Genomic DNA, 23,469 nt, shown 5'->3' on the forward strand with positions numbered 1-23,469 from the left:
AGCACCCCAATGCCCATACTAGCACTAAATAAATAAATAAATAAATACGCCCCCATTGTTTAGTCAATAACGAACATCAGGAGAGAGAGAATTCATGCAGAAAATAACAAAGTGAAAGCTAAAACATGGAACAATGCTTTGTAAAAAACACACACCTTACTTTAACATTGCGCCTGAAGCCAGCTCATTGTATAACTGCCAAGTTACTTAAATATAACATTATGAAAACAAATGTGGTTTAGTACGTTTAGTACCTCTGGGTATTAAACATGTTATACCTATCATATCATACTTTATTCAAGTTCAAACCAGTTCACCATCACAACTCCAAAACCTTCATGGCTACTAGCCCCATGTGTTAAAATCTTTGTAGCGCTTAGCGAGGGTCATTATCACTGGGATTAATGAGCATTTACACACGATAATGACCCCTCCCCCAGTCAATAATTCTATGATATTAGATTGGAGAAGGATCGTATAGGTTAGGTGCTACTCCTGCATTGGCAGGAAACTCCAGGTAGGGGCCAGGCTACACCCTTACATTTGCAATAGAATTAACACTGCAGCTGTGTGTACGAAATCGTCATATGTATGTCCTTGAGTATAGACTAGTTTATAGATGAAAGTTGACATCATTAAGTTAACTGTTTACTTAAAATGAATCTAGGCAGTGAACATAGTCATGTGCTTTGTTGTCAAATGTATAATATTGTCGGTAATGCTCTTCTCTCTCTATTGAAAAGCTACCTATAATGTACAAAATCTATCAAGTCGGTGCACTGATGTACCTAAATACTAAGCATTTGAGTTAAAGATGTCTTATGTCGAGAACTCGAATGCATGAATTGGACCTCGTCCATTCTCAATAGTAAACGTAAATATGTAGTTTGCATTTCTGAGCTAGTGATGATGATTAAAGACAGTATTATAAAACATGTTGTAACTAATATGTATTTTTTCCCACCCAGGCTCGCATAGTTCTTTGATGAGGACTTCAAGGCACTATCATGTCATTAGTCAATGGTACCATATCAACAGCCTCTTCCTTCCATCTTGCCGGCATTCCTGGGCTGGAGGCCTTCCACATCTGGTTTGCTGCCCCATTGACGGCCATGTATATTGTCACCCTTATAGGAAACTGCACTCTTTTGTTAGCCATAAGGACCGCACTGAGCCTTCACAAGCCTATGTATCTCTTGGTGTCCTTCCTCTCTTTCTCTGACCTGGTGTTGTCCTCCTCCATCTTGCCTAAAATGCTGGCCAACTTCTGGGGCAACGATGGAGAAATCAGCTTCAGCGCCTGCTTTTTCCAGATGTACCTCTTACATGTTTTCGCGGGTGTGGAATCTGGGATCCTCACAGCCATGGCGTTCGACCGCTGCGTTGCTGTGTGCAACCCTTTGAGATACTCCACAATTGTAACCCATCCACTCATCGCAAACATTGGCGGAGCTTGTCTGGCTAGAGCGGCCTTCTCGGTGCTCCCACAGTCACTGCTTGCTATGAGACTCCCCTTCTGCAACAGACACATTGCCCATTCCTTCTGTGAACACATAGCTGTGGTCAAGCTCTCCTGTGCAGACATCACTCTCAACAGTAGGTATGGTTTGGTCACAACACTTACATTTGGAGCAATGGACCTGGCAGCTATTGGGGCATCTTACGCTCTGATTTTCCGGGCTATCATGCACCTTCCCCGCAAGGACCGCTTTAAGGTTTTCAGCACCTGCATTGCCCATGTCATTGTGATGTCATTCTTCTTCATTCCTATTTTCTCCTCACTGGCGATGCACCGATTCCAAAATACAATTCCACCATATGTTCATATACTTGTGGCAAACGCCTACCTGCTCCTTCCGCCAGTGGCAAATCCTTTAACCTATGGGGTTAACATGGCAGAGATTCGGCAGGGTGTCCGGCAAATGTTCCTGAAGGCAAAGAGCAGACTCCTGCTCTGCGGCTGACCAAGTACCATTTGCACTAGAAGGATGGCCAAGTGAGCTGGTGAAATCACTATTTTCACTAGTGCTTACACACAAATGTATTCAACTTAGTACTGCGAAATGTATATTTGCTCATCCACTGTTTGTTAATGGTTTTTGTATATAACTAATAAGGGTGTGAAATAGTGACTTGTGTAATGTCCACTTTTATTAAGGAATAAACAATGAAGAAAATGTTTTAATTCCTAGTATACAATGAACGTCTATTGCTCTTAATTGCAAGTTAATAATGAACATCTCAGGGGAGTTTGCTTTATTACATATATGCCATGTGCATGTAAGTCAAGGATGGTTGGATTTTTGATTCTGTGTCATAGTGATGGCTTTGAGGTTCACCGGCAACGAACAGCACTGGTGGTATTCCTCTTCCTTTTTTCTTGCACCTGGTTATGACTGATGTGCTCAGCTTACACGGTCCTCATTGTGACACCTTAGCCCACCCCCCTAAGCACCCAGTGGCACTGAAAAAGTCAGCAATACGACCCTTTATAGGGACAGAATGCAGAACCTTTGCAGTGATGCAAGTGCACATTTGCTCAGTATAAACACTATGACAGAGAGTACCTGTAAGTGACTTCAATCCAGCACTCCAACTAAGTCAATGCTTAGAATGGAATGCCCAATGGAAGCCATTATTTATATATTTGTATGTCAAAGTTCTTTAAATCTGGATGATGAACCCTTATATAACGCCCCTCTCTTTGAATCTCCCCGACCTCACTGAGCCAAGAAGTAGGATTGTTTTGCAAATCAAAGGGTTTATTTGAAGAATTGAACAATATATATCACACTTATGAATAGGATAATATCTGAATAACACACTTATGAATATGTACAGTAAGCAGCAATGGGTAATATTACAATATCAGCAATCTCTTTAATCAGTTAGGAGTAGGAATAGAAAGGATAAGGTAGCAGAGAATACTTTGTATGATTCAAGGAAATGCAATGATGGGAAAGAATGCAACACAGAAATAAACTTGATATGATTTCAATCAAAAGATAATATGATCACTCTTTCCCCTGTGACTACTCACTCCCCCCACTATGCAATATGAGGAGACGAAATGAGGGCACACAGGTTTCAGGAATACAATCAATAATGCAGTTCAATCCCAGTTCCACCAGCAAACTTAGAGCGAACAGGTATGATTTAAACAAAGGTCAATCACTTTTAAATGTGGTTTGCAATGAATGGGAAAATATGCTAAAAATGACTTTAATTCACTAAAGGAGATTCAGGATAAGTGAGAGTTACTTTGGATTGGTTCAAGTCAACACTAGCAATGATTTAGATCAGATTGAAAACGAAATTCAGCAATTGCAAACAAGAAACAGCTCTTATGACATGTGGCAAAATTTCACCAAAATGCAATTCGCGTGCGGGAAACCCGATTGCGGAAAACCTATTAGGAATTGAAACATTTTAGGTTTGTTGGAATGTTTAGGATCTTAGCTTCAAAAGGACAGTTAAATTGCAGTTCTAGGACGTGTGGTTCCAAAGTTACAGAGGTTTTTGTGAAGGTACATTTTTGAGAAACAGAATCAAGATTTCGAAATGAAAGATGCGCTATTGAAGATTTGAAACACAGATTTCTTAACACTGAAGAGTCTATGGAGCCGCAAACTACACGACAGCCCAGCCACCTATCCAGAGGCGCCTCCGGATGGTTTCTGTCTGAACGAGACGATTGCCTTTCTCCAGAAAACATATATAAGCGCCAAGATGATTATCACGACAATGATCACGAATTATGTGGAGGAGAGAAGAATTTAGAATAGACAACAGAGGTTCTGTAATGCAGTTCTGGACAGATTGAAATGGATGGAATAGTATTACTTTAAGCTAAGAGATTGGTCACAGACAGTTCTAGACTGGATACTCACTCCTTTGGCTTGGGTATGGAGTGGGCCCTGTCAAAGATCTGGTCAAGGGTAAGGCTGGGGTTCTCTTGCCACCGGACAGGTCTCAGTTCTGCTCTCAGCACTGCACTGCGGTCTGTGTGGTCTCTTGGACTGGATCTGACAGGTTCTGAATACAGCTCTGCTTTCTGGGTCTGGATCTTGGTTCTAGCACAGGGTTCTTGGCTAGAATATCAAAACCGCACAGCCTGTGTGTTGAATGTGAGAGCCCCTTGGAAGTTTAGGGGTTAGAATCAAGTTGCTAAAGATTCTGCAGGCCTGCTGAGAAGGGTTCAGTTTTTGGGTTAGGCCTCTCTGTTCAAGTTCTAGAGTTGGGTCTGGATATTGTCTGGAGTCTGGATCTTCTTGCAGGGTGCTTCGCCAAGAAATCAGTTGAGTAGTGGAAAAGTGTGCGTTGTCTGTCCTCAGCAGTCCCTATTTATGTATTTCCAAAGTGGGTGGGGAGGCTAATTCTACAATGCCCAACCCTCTAAGGATCTGATAGGTTAGAGGATTCCCTGTCCCCTGATTGGAGAAAGGATCAGCGTGGCATCCTGTGTCATCTTTATGGCTTGGGGAAAAACACTCCCCTTGGTCTCTGTACAGCATATCTTATTTTTTATAAAACACATATTTCCAATATACACAACTTGTTAATATTACATAAATCACATGACAGATTAACTAAGGTATATTTCTGTTCAACTCTCATCTTCCTAAGAGCTTTGGTTCAGAAATGAGCACTTTTTGCGCTTTTGGTGGGTTTCTCAATATTATTTCTGCACCAATTTTTAGACATGCATGCACACCCCATCTGAGCACAATTCTGTAATATTTCAAGTTCCTGTCATAAACACAGTAGCTACAATATGAATAATTCTGGGGTTTGGTCTCAGAACATCGCACAGAGTCCAGCTTAGTCTTCAACTGTGAGCAAATTTTTCATTTTAACAATCTCAACGTTTCACATTGTTGTCAGTTCGGTACAATATTCTATAAGCATTTTTCTAAAACATACATTTGCTGTGCTTTCTGAATCCACACAATGGTTTGTCTCAGCCTCCAAGGTCTGGGCTGACTCAGAGGTCACATGTCTCTCCTTCCTGCTGCAGTTTGTGGTCAGTCACACCCGAATTAGCATTTTCTATTCAGCCCAAGGATTCCTTTATCTGCACTGAGAGCAACAGGCCAGGGTGCCACTCCAAGCTCCTTTTGACACCAGCTTGTCAATCTCTTAGAAGGTGTGGAATTTGTTTGAACACAGTGTGGAATACTTTAACTCTTAACCCAATGTCTAAAAATTGTCTTTTCTCATAATATAACTCACATTTCTAACACATACATTAAACAATTTCTTGCTTCAAGCCTTTTCAGAATATGGTTTTAAATTGTATCCACCTCTTAGGTTTCTGATAGCAAGTCTTTCTTTGGCATAGTTTGAGTTCCATGTTCAACTTTACACAAAATAGCTTTAAAACGCCAGCTTCTGGGAGAGGTGAGTAACGGTATTACACCCATTTTTGACAGATTTCTTCCAGCAAGCAATCCTCAAAAGTATACTTTGTTCAGATATAGATGCACTTCTGTGGACCTTATATTTATGTAGATTCCAGAGGAGAATGATGTTGACCACCCAACAAAGAGGTTGGATCTTTTTGGGTGGTTTGTAAGCCATGATTTCTACACATTTGACACCAAATAAAACTGATTTTTGAAACCAGATCCAAATGATGGGGTTTGGCAGTGGTCTCCTGTATTACCACTGACATAGGCAAAAGTAGATGGTGGCCTATTTTTCAGGTTTTCACTGCGCACTTTCTGGTGATTTCTGGCGAGCAGCATGCTTTCCGGTGGCCATTATGATGTTTCTGCTGCCAGCAATGCACAGTGATGTTGCAGGGCTTGGATTAGTGGGTTAAGACATCCCATAAGCCCCCCTCTTGCGATGGCCGTTGATCTTCCCTCAATGGAAATTCGCAAGACTGGGATGTCAGCCTCATCTCTCCGGATTCCACAAATGGCAAAGTTCAGCATCTTTTCCTCCATCAGGGGTGGATCGATCGGTTCTCCTCGCCAGTCCTGATGGGAGTATTGAGCGATACTCTGGGCCCCTCGGATCTTCGCTGTCGGTCCCCGGGTTATCCTCCTTGGTTATTCTCCATGGTTTCTCTCTCTCTCTCTCTCTCTGTCTCTCTCTCTCTCTCTCTCTCTCACTCTCTCCTAGGATGAAAAAGCAAAAACATATTTGTAGACATTTCCCCACCACTATTAATGTAGTGGGTTGGACAGATACATTTTATAAATCAGGAGATATTTGCATTATTGTATTTTATAGACTATATGTGGAATATTTTAGGGTTGTAATTTTATGGATCTGGAGTGGCCCCCTCTGGGGTTCCAGAAGACTCCTCCAGTTGCTGCAGAGTGCGCCTAGGATGGCAACACTTTAGCTGATTAATATGGACCCACGTGTCTTCCCCTTCTGCCAAACTGCCTTTGGGGATGCAGATCTTGTAGGCGACTGGTGAGATCTTGTCTACAATTTCAAAAGGTCCCTTCCAGGTAGGGAGAAATATCCGCTGTTTGGCCTGGTTCCTTTGTAAATTGTATAGATAAACCCGGTCTCCTATGTTGTATTCTTTCCTGGTAGTCTTTAAGTCATAGAGGGTCTTCATGCTGTCGGTTGATCTTTCAAGATTTCACTGATCATACTCGAAAGTATGTTGAAGGTGTTTTCTTAAATTTTCAACATACTCATGAGTTGTGGAGGCATTGATCAATGTCTGCTCTTTGGTCCTATAGAGCAGATGCTGGGGAAGCACCATCCTGCGTCCAGTCATCAGCTCAAACGGTGACATTTTAGTTGCAGATGAAGGGGTAGATCTGATTGCCATTAGGACAAGAGGTAATCGAATATCCCAACTAAACCCCAGAATCTGCCACAAACCTTTTTAATATGCTCACAATGGTTTTGTTGTATCGGTCCACTGCACCACTTGAGGCTTGCCGATAAGCAATATGTAGCTTCCTTTTAACCCCAAGTATCTCCCACATCTTTGTCATTACTTCGCTGTTGACATGGCTACCTCTGTCTGACTCTATCCTTTGGGGTAGTCCAAAAAGCGAAAAGATGTGGTTGATCATCAGGGCAGGTGCTGTTTCTGCCTTGCAGTTTGGGGCCGGGAGTCATTCCACCCATTTAGTAAATAAGCATGTCACGGTCAACATGTACTTATTCCCTCTAGAGGAGCAAATCACGGGCCCAATGAAATCCACTTGCAAATCTGACCATGGCAGTGTCATCCCCCTCTTTTGGAGAGGCGCACAGTGTGTGAGGGATGTTGGCTGAAATTGAGCACACACAAGACACGCTTTCAAGTATTGGTCAAGGTCCTTCCCCATGTGTGGCCAGTAAGCAACCTCTCTTAAGATTTCAAGTGTTGTATGAAACCCCCTATGACCATCTGTGGCCGCATCATGGGCGTGACTTAACATCAGCCTTTGGAATGAGGTAGGAACCACCCACTGATCATGGCCAGCTAGAGATTTCCTTACCAACAAACCGTCTTGGATTCGGAAGATTTTTGGACATTTCATCAACACTCTGAGGTCCTCTTTCCCAATGTAATCGATATCCGTCATGGGAAAGTTCTTGTAACGCTCACCTGATTCCCGTAGAGGCGCCGGTCTTGACTGGGCGTATACCGTATCTGCAAAGGTGATGTGTAACACACGGCTGGCTCTTTGGGCTGGACCTCTGTGCACTGTATGTCTGACTTGAAGGGTAAGATGTCTGCAGATAGAAAATATGGGATTAAGGAACTGGGTTATTGAATGTCTCTCTCTTCTTCCCTTTCTCTTCTCCTGTAGAACCCCAAAGGTTAACGCTCTCACCTTAGGTAAGTGAACGCCGTGCTCTCCATCTGCCTCGGGGCAGGGTGCTGTAACCAGTTTCTTCACTGGATAAGGGGAGCAGGCCTCTAGACTTCAGAGGACTGCTGTCCGTCGTTTACTGCACGAACGGTAAGTTTCGAGTAATTCTAATGTCTTTAAAGTCTTTAGTAATGATGTTTCTTGTTTTGCAGGGTTCCAGCGATGGCGGATGACGGCCTGAAGTGAGTTGAAGATGGAGCCCGTGTGATGAATACAAGCGCCTGGAAGCACGTAAGTAAGCGCTTGTTGCCTGCTTCACGATGCGTTCTAACTGTCTTTTTATTTTGCAGGTACAAGTTCGGAGCGGCTGCAGGGTGCCGGAATACCCACTGGGTTAGATGTGGAAAGGAGTAATGGCACGTGAGTATTAAAGTTCCCCAATGTCTTTAAACGCACCTTGTTCTTGTCTTTCAGATGCGGGATGCAGCGCCGAAGGCCTCCGGAGCGTGCAAAGAGTTGGTAAGCTTTTGTCTTTCAGATGCCGGAATGCAGTGTGAAGACCTCCGGAGCGCACGAAGAGTAGGTAAGCCTTTGTCTTTCAGATGCCAGAATGCAGCGCGAGGCATTGGTGACAGCCGATGGATCAGGTAAGTGAAGAGCTGTCACTGAAGACCGTAATGCTAACCTGTTCTTTCTTGTCTTTATAGGTGTTGCTGAAGACTGGATTCAGGATGGTAAGCCTTTTTCCTTAGGCCCAGGATCAGATGCAGAAGACACGATGAGCGTTCTGCTGCAGAGGATGCAGAATAATGCAAAGCAAGATTCATCCATCGGGTGTGGTTTAAATAGCCTCCTGTAGTGCTTAGGTGTCTCCTTCCATAGCCACGCCTAGGTAAGAAAAGAGTTCCTGCTTTCCAGAAGAGTTCCAGTGTTCTGAATCTAGGGAGTCGCTCCTGCCCCACCCAACAGGAAAAGTAGTTCCAAACAGAAGAGGATCAGAGGCTCAACTGGCAGGCAAGTAAGCAGCCTGGTCTGCTGCAGGTAAGTCCACCCAAGCCTTATGAGCCCGGCGCTTCCAGCGCTGGGACTGGGCATATTTATGAGCCTGGTGCCACTGGCGCCAGGACTGGGTCCAAAAGGTCCCAATTGGGACTGGTTGGCACTCGGAACCTGGGTTATGGATCTGCTTCCAAGGGAGTTGGGAAAACCCTGACCTTTTGGAAGCAGAGATCATGACAGTACCCCCCCTCAAGGCAACTCCCAAACCGGGCTTCTCTGGGGGTTTTGGCTTGTCAGGAAATGTTCGGTGAAATCTTTTGATTAGGCGAGGAGCGTGGACATATTCAGCAAGGCCCCAGGATCTCTCTTGGGGCCCGTAGCCTTTCCAGTCAATTAGGTAAAATAGTTTAGATTTGGAGATCTTGGAGTCCAGAATGCTTTTGACTTCAAACTCGAGTTCTCCATCAACTAGGATAGGTTTTGGAGATTTAGTTAGTCGGGTTTGAGGTTGCACGAGTTTTAATAGAGAGACGTGGAAGACCGGATGTATCTTCATGTCTTGACCGCTACTGGGTTTACTATGGTAGTGATGGAATAGGGACCAAGGTATCTTGGGTTGAATGTGCGTGGCCCTTTTAGAGGTAGATATTTGGTGGATAACCAGACTTGATCCCCTACTTGATATTGAGGGGCTTCCTTCCGATGTTGATCTGCTCCTTTCTTGTATTGTTCTTTAGCCCTTTGAAGGTGAGAAACAGCTTCCTTAAAGGCTTGGGTGATTGTAGAATGTAGGTAGTCTACTGCTGGTGTTTCAAGATCTTGGAGGGGATCCAACTCCGAGGTTCGAGGGTGACTGCCGTACAAAAGAAAAAACGGGGTTTTCCCAGTTCCCGAATGGACAGAGTTATTGTAGGCATATTCGGCTATCCAAAGGATGTCTTTCCAAGTTTTTTCAGTTTGTTGCAGCATGCAGCGTAAATACTGTTCCAGAGTTTGATTGGTCCTCTCGGTTTGTCCGTCGGTCTGAGGGTGGTGACTGGTCGATGGTCTCACATCAATTTGAGCCGACCGACAGCAACTTCGCCAAAAATGAGAAATAAATTGACTACCTCGATCCGAAATTAGAACCAAAGGAAAACCGTGCAGTCGGACGATGTTTTCGAGAAATTCTCGGGCCAGAGTTGCTGCTGTTGGCAAGCCTTTGAGCGGAATGAAATGCGCCATCTTGGAGAATAAGTCCACGATTACTAGAATCGTATTGTATCAGAGCATGGAGGTAGATCGGTGATGAAGTCCATAGAAAGCGTATGCCAAGGGCGAGGTGGGATGTCAATAGGGCGTAAGAGGCCTGCTGGTCTTTCCTTTTGACTCTTGTTTTGGGCGCATACTCCACAGGACATTATAAAGTCTCTGATATCTTTTTTCCAAGACGGCCACCAGAAGTAGCGCTTGATCTTTTCTGAGGTCTTGGCCATACCGGGATGTCCTTCCATTAAAGAATCGTGATAACAAGAGATTACTTTTTTCTGTAAATCTGTGCTGGGTAGGTATAATCGTTCTTGGAAAAACAATAAGTTGTCCTTTACTGCAAAGTCCTTTCCCTGCAGATGCCAATTCTGTATGTCTGCTGGAGTTACAAGTTGCCTGGCCTTATCCTTAACTTCCTCTATGGATTCTGTGGCGATTACACCCAGAATTCTTTGTTCGGGAATGATTGGTACAGGTTTAGGGTTGATCAAGTGTTCTTCCACTCCAATCGAGAAAGGGCATCAGCTTTACCGTTCTTTGTACCAGGTCGATAGGTAATTATGAAGTCAAACTCGGCAAAGAATAATGCCCAACGGAGTTGTCTAGAGGATTGGGCTTTTGCGGTTTTCAAATATTGCAGGTTTCGGTGATCCGTAATCACAGTAACGGTGTGTCGGGCCCCCAGCAGATAATGCCGCCAAGCCTTAAAGGCAGACTTGATAGCCAGAAGTTCCTTGTCAGTAATCGTGTAATTGATTTCAGGAGGCGAGAATTTGCGGGACCAAAATGCCACGGGATGCAACTGATTGGTTACCGGGTCCTTTTGTGATAGAACTGCCCCCATGGCAAGGCTTGAAGCATCAGTTTCCATGATGTAGGGGAGTTCGGGGCGAGGGTGTTTTAAGATTGGTGCAGAGATAAATTTAGTCTTCAAATCCTGGAAAGCTTGTTCCGCCTCGGTAGACCATTCAAAACGTTTGTTTTTCTTTAACAAGGCAGTGATGGGCTGGACTATTCGAGAGAATTCGGGGATAAACCTGCGGTAAAAGTTAGCAAAGCCTAACATGCTTTGCACACCTTTTACGGAGGATGGTGATGGCCATTTGAGAACTGCATCGACCTTCTTTGAATCCATACACACTCCGCTAGGTGATAATATGAATCCCAAGAATTCGACTTCAGTCACGTTGAAAACACGTTTGCAACTTAGCGAAAAGTTTGTGTTGACACAATCTTTCGAGGACCATTTTCACGTGTTTCCGATGTTCAGATTCCGATGAAGAATAAGCGAGGATGTCGTCAATGTAAACAACAACACACACATCTATGAGCTCTCTGAGGAGATCGTTCATAAAATATTGAAAGACGGCGGGGCATTGCAAAGTCCGAAGGGCATGGCCTGATATTCAAATAGCCCATACTTGGTGCGGAAGGCCGTCTTCCATTCATCGCCCTCTTTTACTCGTACCAAGTGGTAAGCTCCTCTAAGATCCAGCTTTGTATATATGCATGCTTTTCTGACTTGGTCCAGGAGTTCAGGGATCAAAGGTAACGGATATCTATTCTTAACGGTGATCTGGTTCAGGGAGCGATAATCTATACAAGTTCTAAGGTCTCCTTCTTTTTTTGGAACGAAGAACAAAGCTGAAGAAGCAGGGGACTTGGAAGGACGAATAAACCCATTTGCCAGGTATTGATCCAGGTATTGTCGAAGGTGAAGGTTCTCAGGCTCGGTGAGGGCATAAATTCTACTACAAGGAGGAGTAGATCCAGGTATCAGGTCTATCTGGCAGTCATAAGACCTATGAGGAGGTAGAGAGTTAGCCTGATCCTTCCGGAAAACATCTTGGTATTCTAGGTATTCGGGAGGTAACTGGGGAGTCTCTGAAGAAATTGCTGCCAGTGCAACACCAGGTGGAGGGTGACAAGTAGAGACACATTCTGGAAACTGGACCGTTCTTGCTCGCCAATCGATCAGAGGATTGTGTTTCTCTAACCAAGGTATTCCTAGAATAATCTGAAACTGAGGGGCCTTGATCACATCGAACACGATCTTCTCATGGTGTCCATCTTGACTTACTAGCGTCACCTCTTGAGTGGTATGCGTTACTGGCCCGGAGGCTATCTCCGTACCATCCACTGTAGTAATGACGTCCTTTACAGCCTTGGGACAAAGAGTTAGATTCATCCTCAAAACCATTTCATGATCCAGATAATTGCCGATGGCACCGCTGTCGACGTAAGCTTCAATTGCATGTAATCGATCCGGATTATCAGGGCTAATGAGGACCATAGGTATCACGAAATGCGAGGTCACGGAACTGGTTTTCACGCTCGGCAAGAGTACCTCTATTCTTGTCGGGCGAGGTTGTTTCCCTGCTCAGAGTTTGTAACTTTGGTAACTGCAGCTCCTACTGCCTTCTTGGCAGGTTTCACCGGACAGTCTCGAAGAAAGTGCCCTGATTTTCCGCAATAGAGGCATAATTGCAACTGTTTTCTCCTTTCCCGCTCCTTTTGTGTTAGAGGACCTTTCAGGCCCCCTATTTGCATGGGTTCCCCGGAGTCTACTCCTTTGGAAGGAGTTGGCGGTTTGGAAAATACTCGAGCATCAAACTTGGAACGATCGGCCTTCCTGTTCTGCAGTCTGTGATCTATTTGAACGACTAAGTCTATATAGTCCGAACAATCTTGTGGGGGATTCACTACTTGGGCTAACACATCTTTGAGCTCTCCACGTAGACCTCTATAAAACAGCGTAATCCTTTTCTCCTCAGGCCATTGAGTTTCCACTATCAGTCTGTTGAAAGACGCAATATAAGCCAAAAGGTCTTGATTACCTTGTCGCAACGAAAGAAGCTCATTGTCCAAGGCCTGCCCCTGTGAATGTCTTGCGAACAGTTTTTCCATACTGAGCTGAAAAGCTTGAAAATCATGGAGGACCGGATCATCTTGATTTACTAGAGGGATCGACCAGTCTGCCGCATTGCCACTAAGGTACGAAAGCACAAAAGCTACTTTAGCTTGATCAGTTGGAAAGGCTGCTGGCCGGCATAAGAAATGAAACCGGCACTGATTGATAAATACTGCAAACCTCTTTGGGTCACCAGAAAATCGTTCGGGCGGAGCCAGAGGTACATTCCCAGGTAGGTTGATCTGCACTGGATTCATAGAGGATGTAGAAGGAAGATTTCCCCCAGATGCGGGTAACGGGGTCTGTCCGGCTTGTGACTGTAGCAATTGTCTAGCGAGATCATCTGTTCGCTCCTTGGAAATAATCAGTTCCCTTCTTAGAGCGTTCGTTTCCTGACGGGCTGCATGCACTTCTGCCCTTAGTTCCCCAAGTAACTGGGCTAGCTGGTCGGTATCCGAGGTTTCCATAGCGCCTGGACGGGAGTTTTGTGGTAGGCTTTGCGTTCTGTAACGCTCACCTGATTCCCGTAGAGGCGCCGGTCTTGACTGGGCGTATACCGTATCTGCAAAGGTGATGTGTAACACACGGCTGGCTCTTTGGGCTCGACCTCTGTGCACTGTATGTCTGACTCGAAGGGTAAGATGTCTGCAGATAGAAAATATGGGATTAAGGAACTGGGTTATTGAATGTCTCTCTCTTCTTCCCTTTCTCTTCTCCTGTAGAACCCCAAAGGTTAACGCTCTCACCTTAGGTAAGTGAACGCCGTGCTCTCCATCTGCCTCGGGGCAGGGTGCTGTAACCAGTTTCTTCACTGGATAAGGGGAGCAGGCCTCTAGACTTCAGAGGACTGCTGTCCGTCGTTTACTGCACGAACGGTAAGTTTCGAGTAATTCTAATGTCTTTAAAGTCTTTAGTAATGATGTTTCTTGTTTTGCAGGGTTCCGGCGATGACGGATGACGGGCTGAAGTGAGTTGAAGATGGAGCCCGTGTGATGAATAGAAGCGCCTGGAAGCACGTAAGTAAGCGCTTGTTGCCTGCTTCACGATGCGCTCTAACTGTCTTTTTATTTTGCAGGTACAAGTTCGGAGCGGCTGCAGGGTGCCGGAATACCCACTGGGTTAGATGTGGAAAGGAGTAATGGCACGTGAGTATTAAAGTTCCCCAATGTCTTTAAACGCACCTTGTTCTTGTCTTTCAGATGCGGGATGCAGCGCCGAAGGCCTCCGGAGCGTGCAAAGAGTTGGTAAGCTTTTGTCTTTCAGATGCCGGAATGCAGTGTGAAGACCTCCGGAGCGCACGAAGAGTTGGTAAGCCTTTGTCTTTCAGATGCCAGAATGCAGCGCGAGGTGTTGGTGACAGCCGATGGACCAGGTAAGTGAAGAGCTGTCACTGAAGACCGTAATGCTAACCTGTTCGTTCTTGTCTTTATAGGTGTTGCTGAAGGCTGGATTCAGGATGGTAAGCCTTTTTCCTTAGGCCCAGGATCAGATGCAGAAGACACGATGAGCCTTCTGCTGCAGAGGATGCAGAATAACGCAAAGCAAGATTCATCCATCGGGTGTGGTTTAAATAGCCTCCTGTAGTGCTAAGTGTCTCCTTCCACAGCCACGCCTAGGTAAGAAAAGAGTTCCTGCTTTCCAGAAGAGTTCCAGTGTTCTGAATCTAGGGAGTGGCTCCTGCCCCACCCAACAGAAAAAGTTCCAAACAGAAGAGGATCAGAGGCTCAACTGGCAGGCAAGTAAGCAGCATGGTCTGCTGCAGGTAAGTCCACCCAAGCCTTATGAGCCCGGTGCTTCCAGCGCTGGGACTGGGCATATTTATGAGCCTTGTGCCACTGGCGCCAGGACTGGGTCCAAAAGGTCCCAATTGGGACTGGTTGGCACTCGGAACCTGGGTTATGGATCTGCTTCCAAGTGAGTTGGGAAAACCCTGACCTTTTGGAAGCAGAGAGCATGACAGTTCTCAGTATCCTCAATGTGTTGATAAAAATTACCAATTATCGGATCCCCTTTTTGAGCCATAATCAAATCAGCATCTGGGGTCTCCTTACTCCATTGTGCAGTTGAAAGATCATTGTGAGCATTTGTCTGGGACCTAGTGATAGCAGTGACCTGGATTTCCCCTAACAGGGACTCAATCTCTATTAGATCCCCTTGGATGGCCCCCGTTTTGGACAGCAGATCAGCTAAGTCATTTACAGTTTTGTCTGGTCCCTCTACTTTGGAATGACCCTTTATCTTTTTCCAGTAGATGGTCATCCCATTCGAGGTGACCAGATCATCAATGTTTTGAATTAATTTCCCATGTTTCAAGGGTTTGTATTAGCACATAACATGCCTCTGGTTTTCCAGTTAACCAGGTGCTCCAGGAACCCGTTCCTTACATAATCCGAATCTGTGATTATGACCAGTTTGTGGAGTTGATGTTGGACAGCAGTGAGGATGGCTTGATGCACAGCCATCAACTCTGCCACTTGACTACTTTGGGGACCAATCGTGTACCCAGCGGAGGGTTCTGGGGTCTCATTCACCAATGCATTCCCTACGCCGGCCACAAGTTCTTTTTCCCCGTTGTTGTCAACATAGTAAGAGCATCCATCCACATAGACAGTGGGCATTTCCTCACACTTGTTTTCTTCAAAGACTTTGTGTGGGGAATTGAGGTATGCCTCCATGTTGTCCTTGGTTTTTAGACTTTCGTCCTCGAGACAGTTTTCTCTGGCAGTTTTCTCTGGCAAAATCATGCAAGTCAGCCAGGCCTTGCGCGAGGGGACTCTTCTTGTTTTGGCCATATCTGACCTCCACAGGAAAGCCTTGCATTGACAGAATCCAGGAAGTAATTCGGGAATTACTCGCATTCCCGGCCCGGATTCTGTCACTTTGGAGGTATTGCAAAGGCTGGTGTGGAGTCTCCACTATGATGTGGTCCCCCTGGATAAACGGGCGGTAATTCTTCAATGCCCACACCGTTGCCAGGAGTGCCTTCTCACAATCGTTGAATTTTTCCTCCACAGAGGATAAAGTTTTACTCGCATAGGAGATTACTAGATTGACCTTGTCATGCTTTTGGTATAATACTGCAGTCAAGCATGTATTTGAGAACCCTGTCTCCAAGAAGAACTCCTTGTTTCTGACAGGGTAAGCTAGGCAAGGCGCTTGTGAGAGGCTTCTTTTGAGTTGTCTTACTGCCTCAGATTGTTCTGGACCCCATTCCCACTTGACCCCCCCTTCAAAAGATGATCAGGGGTCTGGTGATCTCTGCGTAGCCCTCAATGAACTTTCTACTATAATTAGTCAGTCCAAAGAGGCTCCTTAGTTCCCGCAGAGTTGTGGGGTCCTTCAGTTTAGTTTCTGGAGTGCTTCCACTTTCTTTTCCTGGGGACAGAAACCCTGAGGAGTAATCTCATGCCCCAAGAAATTAACACGGGTTCAACACCACTGTGCTTTCTGAAAGGAAAGTTTTGCTCCGGTTGCCCTCAACTGTGTCAGAACATAACAGATTTCCGCTATGTGTTCCTCCACCATTGAGCTTTTGATGACAACATCATCTGCATAAGTCATGTTACCCCTTTCACCCAGGTCGGGCATGGCCTTATGTAGAAAAATGTTGAACTAATTGCCGGAGTTGAGGTATCCGAAGACAGTCCGGGTCCATGTGTACTGCTGGACCCCAAAGGTAAAAGCCAGCTTGTATTGGTCCTCCCTACTGACAGGTACAGTCCAGTATCCATTGGACAGGTCTATTGCAGTGAATACCTGTGACCCCTGGATCTGGGCCAGCCCTTGGTCAATGTAGGGAAGAGGCCATCGGGAAGTACAAACCTGTTTGTTGAGCTCCTTAAGGTCGGCGCAGAGTCTCCACTGGCCGTTTGGCTTCAATATCCCCAGCACCGGATTATTGAAGGTGCTGTGGACTGGAAGGATTATCCCACGGGACTCAAGGTTCTTAATGATTTCAGTGAGGGAATCCATTGATGCGAGAGGCAAGCGATATTGCTTCACAAACACTGGAGTCATACCAGGGTCCGTGGGAATTGTTGTTGTGTGGATGTCGGTGTGACCACAGTCATATGAGTCCACTGCAAAGAGATCTTGAAAATCCAAGAAAACTTGTTTCAACTTTTGCTTCTGTTCCAGAGTCTCACAGGCATCAGCTAGGTTGACTCTCTCTTCAACCATCTCCCTGAAGCCTGGAAAGACTTCTGGTTTCGCTATCTCAGCGGCCTCCTCCATCTGGGTGGAGAAGTCCCTGGTCAAAGTGCTGATTTGGACTCTGTGGCTTCAGGTGGGAAAGGCATCCCTCATGGACCTGGAAAATCACCTCATCCCTTCTGAAGTCACAAGTCACATCTTCCTTGCCATAAGGGCAGGAAGTGTACACCAGGAAGTTCCCCCCATGCTGGGTAAAGATCCTGTCTGGTGTCGGGTTGTCATCACTGTCACTGTCAAAACAGTCCTTGGGGTTGGTCCTAGCAGTTCATTTCCTAAATCCATGGAAAAGTGTCGGTCATCAACCGCCATTCCAATAATGGTGGTGGCGGCTGGAGTGATACTCTTTAAGTCGCTGTTATCCACCTCTATTGGAATGGTGTCATGTTCTATATTGACTAGTGGTGTTGTGTTTACCCCCAACCCTTGCTGTTGGAGAGAAGCATTCAGATGAATATAGGCATCAGGGTTTTTCAATTTCTGCCCTCTTTTAACTTTCACTTCCAGGTAGAATTGTCGGGTCTTTTCTATGATGGTGACTTCATCTCCAATCTGAATTTCAACTGCATAAGGTAGCAATTGAGCTGACCTAAAGGCTTTCTCTGGATCATCAAAGCCCATGGGATTATCCACCAATTGGGACCAAGCTTTGAAGTTTATTAGGTTCAAACTAATGGCAAAGCAATTGAGAATATCACTGCCTAAGTAAAAGGCAGCAGTGAAGTCTCGCACGACCCAACAATTATGGACTATACTCTTGTTGCCTATGGAGATTTTGAGCTTACACCTGCCCGGCAGGAGATTTTTGAATTGGGTGTTTCCAGATCCATTTCCCATTTGTCTATGAGTCTAAATGTGGGAATGGCTGGATCTTTTGGGAGTTTGCGAAACATGGCTACGCTGATGAAGCTCTTACCGTTGTTCACACACACTCGGGCGAGAACAGAGTTGTTCCCTTCATTTAACTGAACAGGGATGAACAACTGCTCTCCAATTTGCTGAATATCAGCCAAACTCTGAGCGGATTTTACATCTTTCTGGACTACAGGAGTGGGAATGTCTGATTGTGGATTTGTAAAGAATCTCAGAGTGTTTCCTTCCAGTGTGGAATAGCACCTTAGACTGGAAGGAAGGTTGATTTTCAGAAATAGAGAGGACCCCCCATCACCAGTCTGTTGTCCTACTGCTATTACTTTCACGTCTGGAATTTGGTTTTCTGGAAGTGAAATTCTACTTGGTCAGATTTTTGTTCAACCATGTGGCATGTGCCGTTTAAACTAACATGGTTGACACTCTGTTTGAATTTTATTGGTTTGCTAGACTGGGTCCAGAGGACCTTGTTTACACAGTCTATTAGGGTTGACAACCTTCTCAGGTTGTCATTCCCTAGTAAACAAGGGGTGCCCTCTGGAGTCACTACTATGACCGGGTGTTTCACCTTGTGTCGCCCAATTTTAATGTCCAAATCCGCAGTCCCCTCGATGGGAATTTCCTTCCAGCCAAATTTCTGAAGTTGTCCAGGAAGAGAGGTGAGAGGAATTTGGTAATTCTCCCTCCTTCCTGAATTTAGTTCATCAAAGGCCTTTTTGGACAGAAGGGTAGTTTATGATCCAGTGTCCACCAGTGCCAAAATTGTACCCTGCCCTGTATTTGTACCGGGGCATAGTATCTTCCCTTTTTCTCCACAAGGGGGCACAGATAATGCACATTTTTGGACAACTGGTGGGCTAATTTTCTAGTTTGGGACAGAGAGAGAGAAGAGATTTGGGCAGAATTCTGTGGAGAGTCTTGGGAATCTGCAAAGAAAAGTTGGCAACTGGAGATAGGAGCGGTTTTGGGTTCCCCGGGTTCCGGTTCTGGGCTGCCCCCCCCTTTTGGAAGCAGTCACCAGGATAGGTTTGAAGCAGGGGATTTTGATGTTGTTGGTTCTGGGATGGGATGATGGGCGGCGCTAGCTCAGTCCCCACATCTACCCAGTCTGGATGTGAATCCCTTGGGACCCATTTTTCTTTGGGAGGAGTTCCCCCATCTCTGAAGGAGAAGATCCTTTTCCCAGGATCCTCTGAAGATCCCTCTCCTTCAAATGGGAAGATCTGTACCTCCTCCTCAAAATGCGTCTGTTTGGGTCCTTTGTTTCTCCTACCCCCCCTCTGCTCCTTGGGTGGCAGACTTTCAGGGGCAGGAGATTTTGTTTCCGGTTCCTGGGTTTCCAGGGGCTGTTTACAAGTGGGGAAGGAAGCTTCCTCCAAGGCTTTACACCCCCCTTCCCCTTGTGCCTCCTCCTTGGGAGCCAGTGATTTATCGAGGTGCTGCCCCCGTCATTGTTGTGGAGCACCAGGTCGAGAGTTTGGGGCATTCTGTGCCGGCAGGCTCATCTGAGGGTTCTGTTGAGCCCTCAGCCTGCGACCCAGATCCTGTGCTATGTTTTGGACATGGCTTTCTAACTGTGAAAACCGCTCAGGCTGATACAGGGTTCTGTTTTCTCCCCTGGGCTGATCCCGTTAAGGGTAACTATCCCTTCTCTGGTAGTACCCCGGGCTGGGAAGATTTGGGTACCCCTCCACCCTTGGCCTCCCCTCTCCGAGATTAGGTTGTCTGGGCTCAGGAAAGTGGGGAAAGAAGGATGGATTATTTTGTGGTTGGAAGTTCTGTGGGTACCTGGGGAAAAAGTTCTGCCCATGATTCGGGGAATTTCTGCCCCCCTGGGGGAAGTTAGGAGGGAAGTTCCCTGGGTTAGGTGCTTGGTTGGATCCCCCCTGGGCTGGAGGAGTCCACACAATACCCAGGATGGGTCGGTTTCCCTTGTAGCAGGGACTTACTTAGTCAGGGGCGTGAGGGATCCCATTGGTGGGACTACCTCCTTGACTCCATGTCTGTGACTGGCCCGAGGGCCTTCTGGGCTTGGAATTATTTGGTACACGCAAGTTTTTAGGCCCCCCATCTCCAAATCTAAAATGGGGTCAACCTTTACCTCTGCCACCTTAGCAGATGCAGGGGTGCTGGTCGGTTTGGGGCTTTTCTGAGCATTATTTTTATTTTCTATGGGCTTCTGCACCTCATAGATTTGGGTGGCCTGTTCAATCACCCAGTCTAGTGGTCTTTTCTCATGAAAATCTCTCACTAGCTGGGTCATGATGTATTTGGGTAAGGCATGGAAAAAGGTATTAACAAATTCTTTGCTGTCCGTGCGCTCCCTTTTGGTAGTGTGCACAAAAGCACGCTTCAACTTTTGGGGATTTCTATGAACAGAAAAGTGATTTAAGATGGCCGCCCTATATGTGGACCATCTTGAATGATTTTGGTCCTCCAGCCCCGAAAAGAAACTGGAGTATTCTGTGTAAAATGTCCATTTTACGTACTGAATGCAGCTGCTGCTGTCTTTCAAATGGAAAGTCTCCAACATTTGCTCAAAGAGCTCTAAGTGTTCCCACACAGAATACTTGGCGTTCTTGTGATAAGGCGTGATGACACACCTTATTGCCTTAATCTTTTTTAAGGGGTCCTTAAGCAAGCCCCTTGTTGCCTTATTGGCCTTCTTGGTTTGGGTAAACCTGGTCCATTCATCCTCTGACTCAGAGGCACTGCTCCCAGAGGTGCCGTCTGATCTTCCAGGTTTTCCCGGATTCTGCGAGCCTGGGAATGGCTGGCAGAATGTGGGGACCTAGTCTCCTGTGTCCTGGGATGCTCAGAGGAGTCTTCTGATTCCTCCTTGCTCCCAGTATTTGATGGGTACCCCCACACTGACCTAACTGGGCAGAGGTTTTCAGGATGCCCTTAGTGGGCCTACTCTCCTGGGGTTCCCCACTAAACTTCACAGTACTTGGGTGCCCATACCCAGATGCCCGCCCATCCATTCCTGGGAGGTACTGGCCTATGAGCCCCATACTTCTGACTGGATAGTAATCTGCCATCCCGGTGGCCCTGGGCTCATGTGCGCCAGGGGACATGGGGGTGGCAGAGTCCAGGGACTGGGAGAAATGAAGGCCTCTGGCACTAGGGTCCCTGAGGTTATGCTTGGGTGTTTCCCTTTCCCAGCGAATCTCATCTCTATCAGCCCCTGCTCCCTGTTGCCATGCAAGAGCCTGAGCTTTCTGTTCCTCAATCAAGGCCTTACTAGACTCTATCAGTCTCTCTTGCATGTCTACCTGTCGCAGCGTTGTGCTGACAGAGAGCCTCATGTTCTCTCTGTGCTTCCTGGTTTATCTTGGAGTACTGGGCTAGTCTTTGCTGCAGGAGGGTTACCTCCTGAGTCTCGTCCCTACTGGCCTGTTCCTTTCTTGCCAGAGCATCTTCCACCCTCCTGGTGCGCGCCAACATGTTTTGATGCTCTTTTTGGAGGTCACCCAGTCCCTGGAGGGCCAGGTGATTTTCTTCCAGCTTCCCTTTTGAGTTAAAGACTTCCCGGCCTAAGGTTTCCCTTTCCTGAGCAAGAGCCTGCCTCTGTGCTGCCAGATCATCCCTCGGCCTTTGAAGGTCCCTTTCCTGAGCAAGAGCCTGCCTCTGTGCTGCCAGATCGTCCCTCTGCCTTTGAAGGGCACCAGCTTTCTGGCGCTCTTTCTCAAATTCTGCCTGGGTGTCCAGGTCTTTCAGAAATAATGTATTGCTCTCTGCCTTCTCTCTATCTAGGTGGCTTTGCAGGGTGACTACCTGCTCTGCGCATGCCCGATTGAAATCCAGTTGTTGCTCCAGCTTTTTTCTGGCTCTGCTGTAGGGAGTCCAAACCTTCTTGATACTCCTTCTGCAAGGCCAGAATTCTGGTATCCTGGTCTGCCTTTTCCTTTTGCAGGATACCCATGTCCTCTTTTATTTTAATTAGATACTGCCTACTTTCGTTTTCTGACTCCTGGCTCCTCTGCAGCCTCTTCTCAGAAGAGTCCAGATCAGATTGGGCCTTCTCTAATGCCAACAGTTGCCTACTTGCCAGATCTTGGCCTTCAGCACATTTGTCCTGTACGACTCCCATAGATAAATATAAATATGCCGCTACCCTGGCAATCTTGTTGTGCTCATCCTTGGCCTTAGGGGCCATATATAATTCACTCACGGCCACATGTAAGGGACCCTGATCTCTCCAGATATCTAACCCAGTTGCAGTGACCTGTTGTGTGATCGCCTGCAACCACGCATTCTGGTCCTACTCAGTCTGCTCACCTCTCACAAATAGCTTATGTAAAAGGTGCTCTCTAGCTATCTTGATGTCTACCAATGTCGCCATTCTGGAATTTGATTTCCTTCCTGACTTGCAGAAGTTTATTATTTTATTTTGCAAAACAGACCGTTTCCTGAGAGCGTTCATTTTTGAGGGGTGCTTTTACAGCGTAACACAGCATGGTAGCCCAACAGGATGTATGTATCCTATTAGTTAGCACACTGTATTAAGCTGCACAAGTGGTAGCTCTAATCCAGAAATCCCACGACGAGCCCCCAATCTGTAAGTGACTTCAATTCAGCACTCCAACTAAGTCAATGCTTAGGATGGAATGCCCAATGGAAGCCCTTATTTATATATTTTTATGTCAAAGTTCTTTAAATCTGGATGATGAACCCTTATATAACGCCCCTCTCTTTGAATCTCCCCGACCTTACTGTGCCAAGAAGTAGGTTTGTTTTGCAAATTAAAAGGATTATTTGAAGAATTGAACAATATATATCACACTTTTATAAATAGGATAATATCTGAATAGCACACTTATGAATATGTACAGTGAGCAGCAATGGGTAATATTACAATATCAACAATCTCTTTAATCAGTTAGGAGTAGGACTCCATGGGGATGGGGACAATGGAAACACCGGTTCCGTCTCTGACGGAACCGGTGTTTCCATTTGCACCTGCAGGCGGGTGGCATTCAGACCTGGAGGGAGTGACACCTCCCGCCTGCAGGACTCTGAATCAGCCGGTCCGGAAAGAACGGTGGCGTTTTTACTGCTACTGTTATTTCCGGACCGGCAGGGTCGTAATGAAGCCTATTGGCTTGTTAATTTAAACGTATTAACAGTAACTTAATTGGAATTGAACATAGGGCAAATTAATAATGAAAAATGTGTCATGCATTTGCCTTATCGGCCCATTCTCCAAGTGCCAGATTGAGAGAGTATCAAACAATGACAATGTTGGCATCAAACACAAACGTGACTTGTACAAAAAGCAGTGCATGCAAATTATGAATAAAGCAAAGTTGGGTATGTGTGCCAGGTATTTGTCCATTATGCTCCTGCCATCTATACAAAGGAATAGAATAGGACCATTTCCTCCAGGACACAAACAAGGTTCAATTATTTGGCTCATTAATACATCAGCTGGGCAAAGTATTTGAAGATGAC

At 45.9% G+C, this 23,469-nt stretch overlaps 1 protein-coding gene across 1 annotated transcript; it reads left to right on the forward strand.

Moving 5' to 3' along the window:
- Nucleotides 1–1,007: 1,007 nt before the first annotated feature.
- On the forward strand, nucleotides 1,008–1,964 carry LOC138528157 (olfactory receptor 52J3-like). Its single transcript, XM_069639609.1, has one exon. The coding sequence runs from the start codon at nucleotides 1,008–1,010 to the stop codon at nucleotides 1,962–1,964; it is 957 nt and encodes a 318-aa protein (XP_069495710.1).
- The last annotated feature ends 21,505 nt before the right edge of the window (nucleotides 1,965–23,469 follow it).

This window comes from Ambystoma mexicanum, chromosome 7q, assembly GCF_040938575.1.
Source record: "Ambystoma mexicanum isolate Mex_15411 chromosome 7q, UKY_AmexF1_1, whole genome shotgun sequence".
NCBI classification, from domain to species: Eukaryota; Metazoa; Chordata; class Amphibia; order Caudata; family Ambystomatidae; genus Ambystoma; species Ambystoma mexicanum.

Coding starts and splice junctions, on each gene's coding strand:
- LOC138528157 (XM_069639609.1), top strand. CDS start 1,008: ATGTCATTAGTCAATGGTACCATATCAACAGCCTCTTCCTTCCATCTT.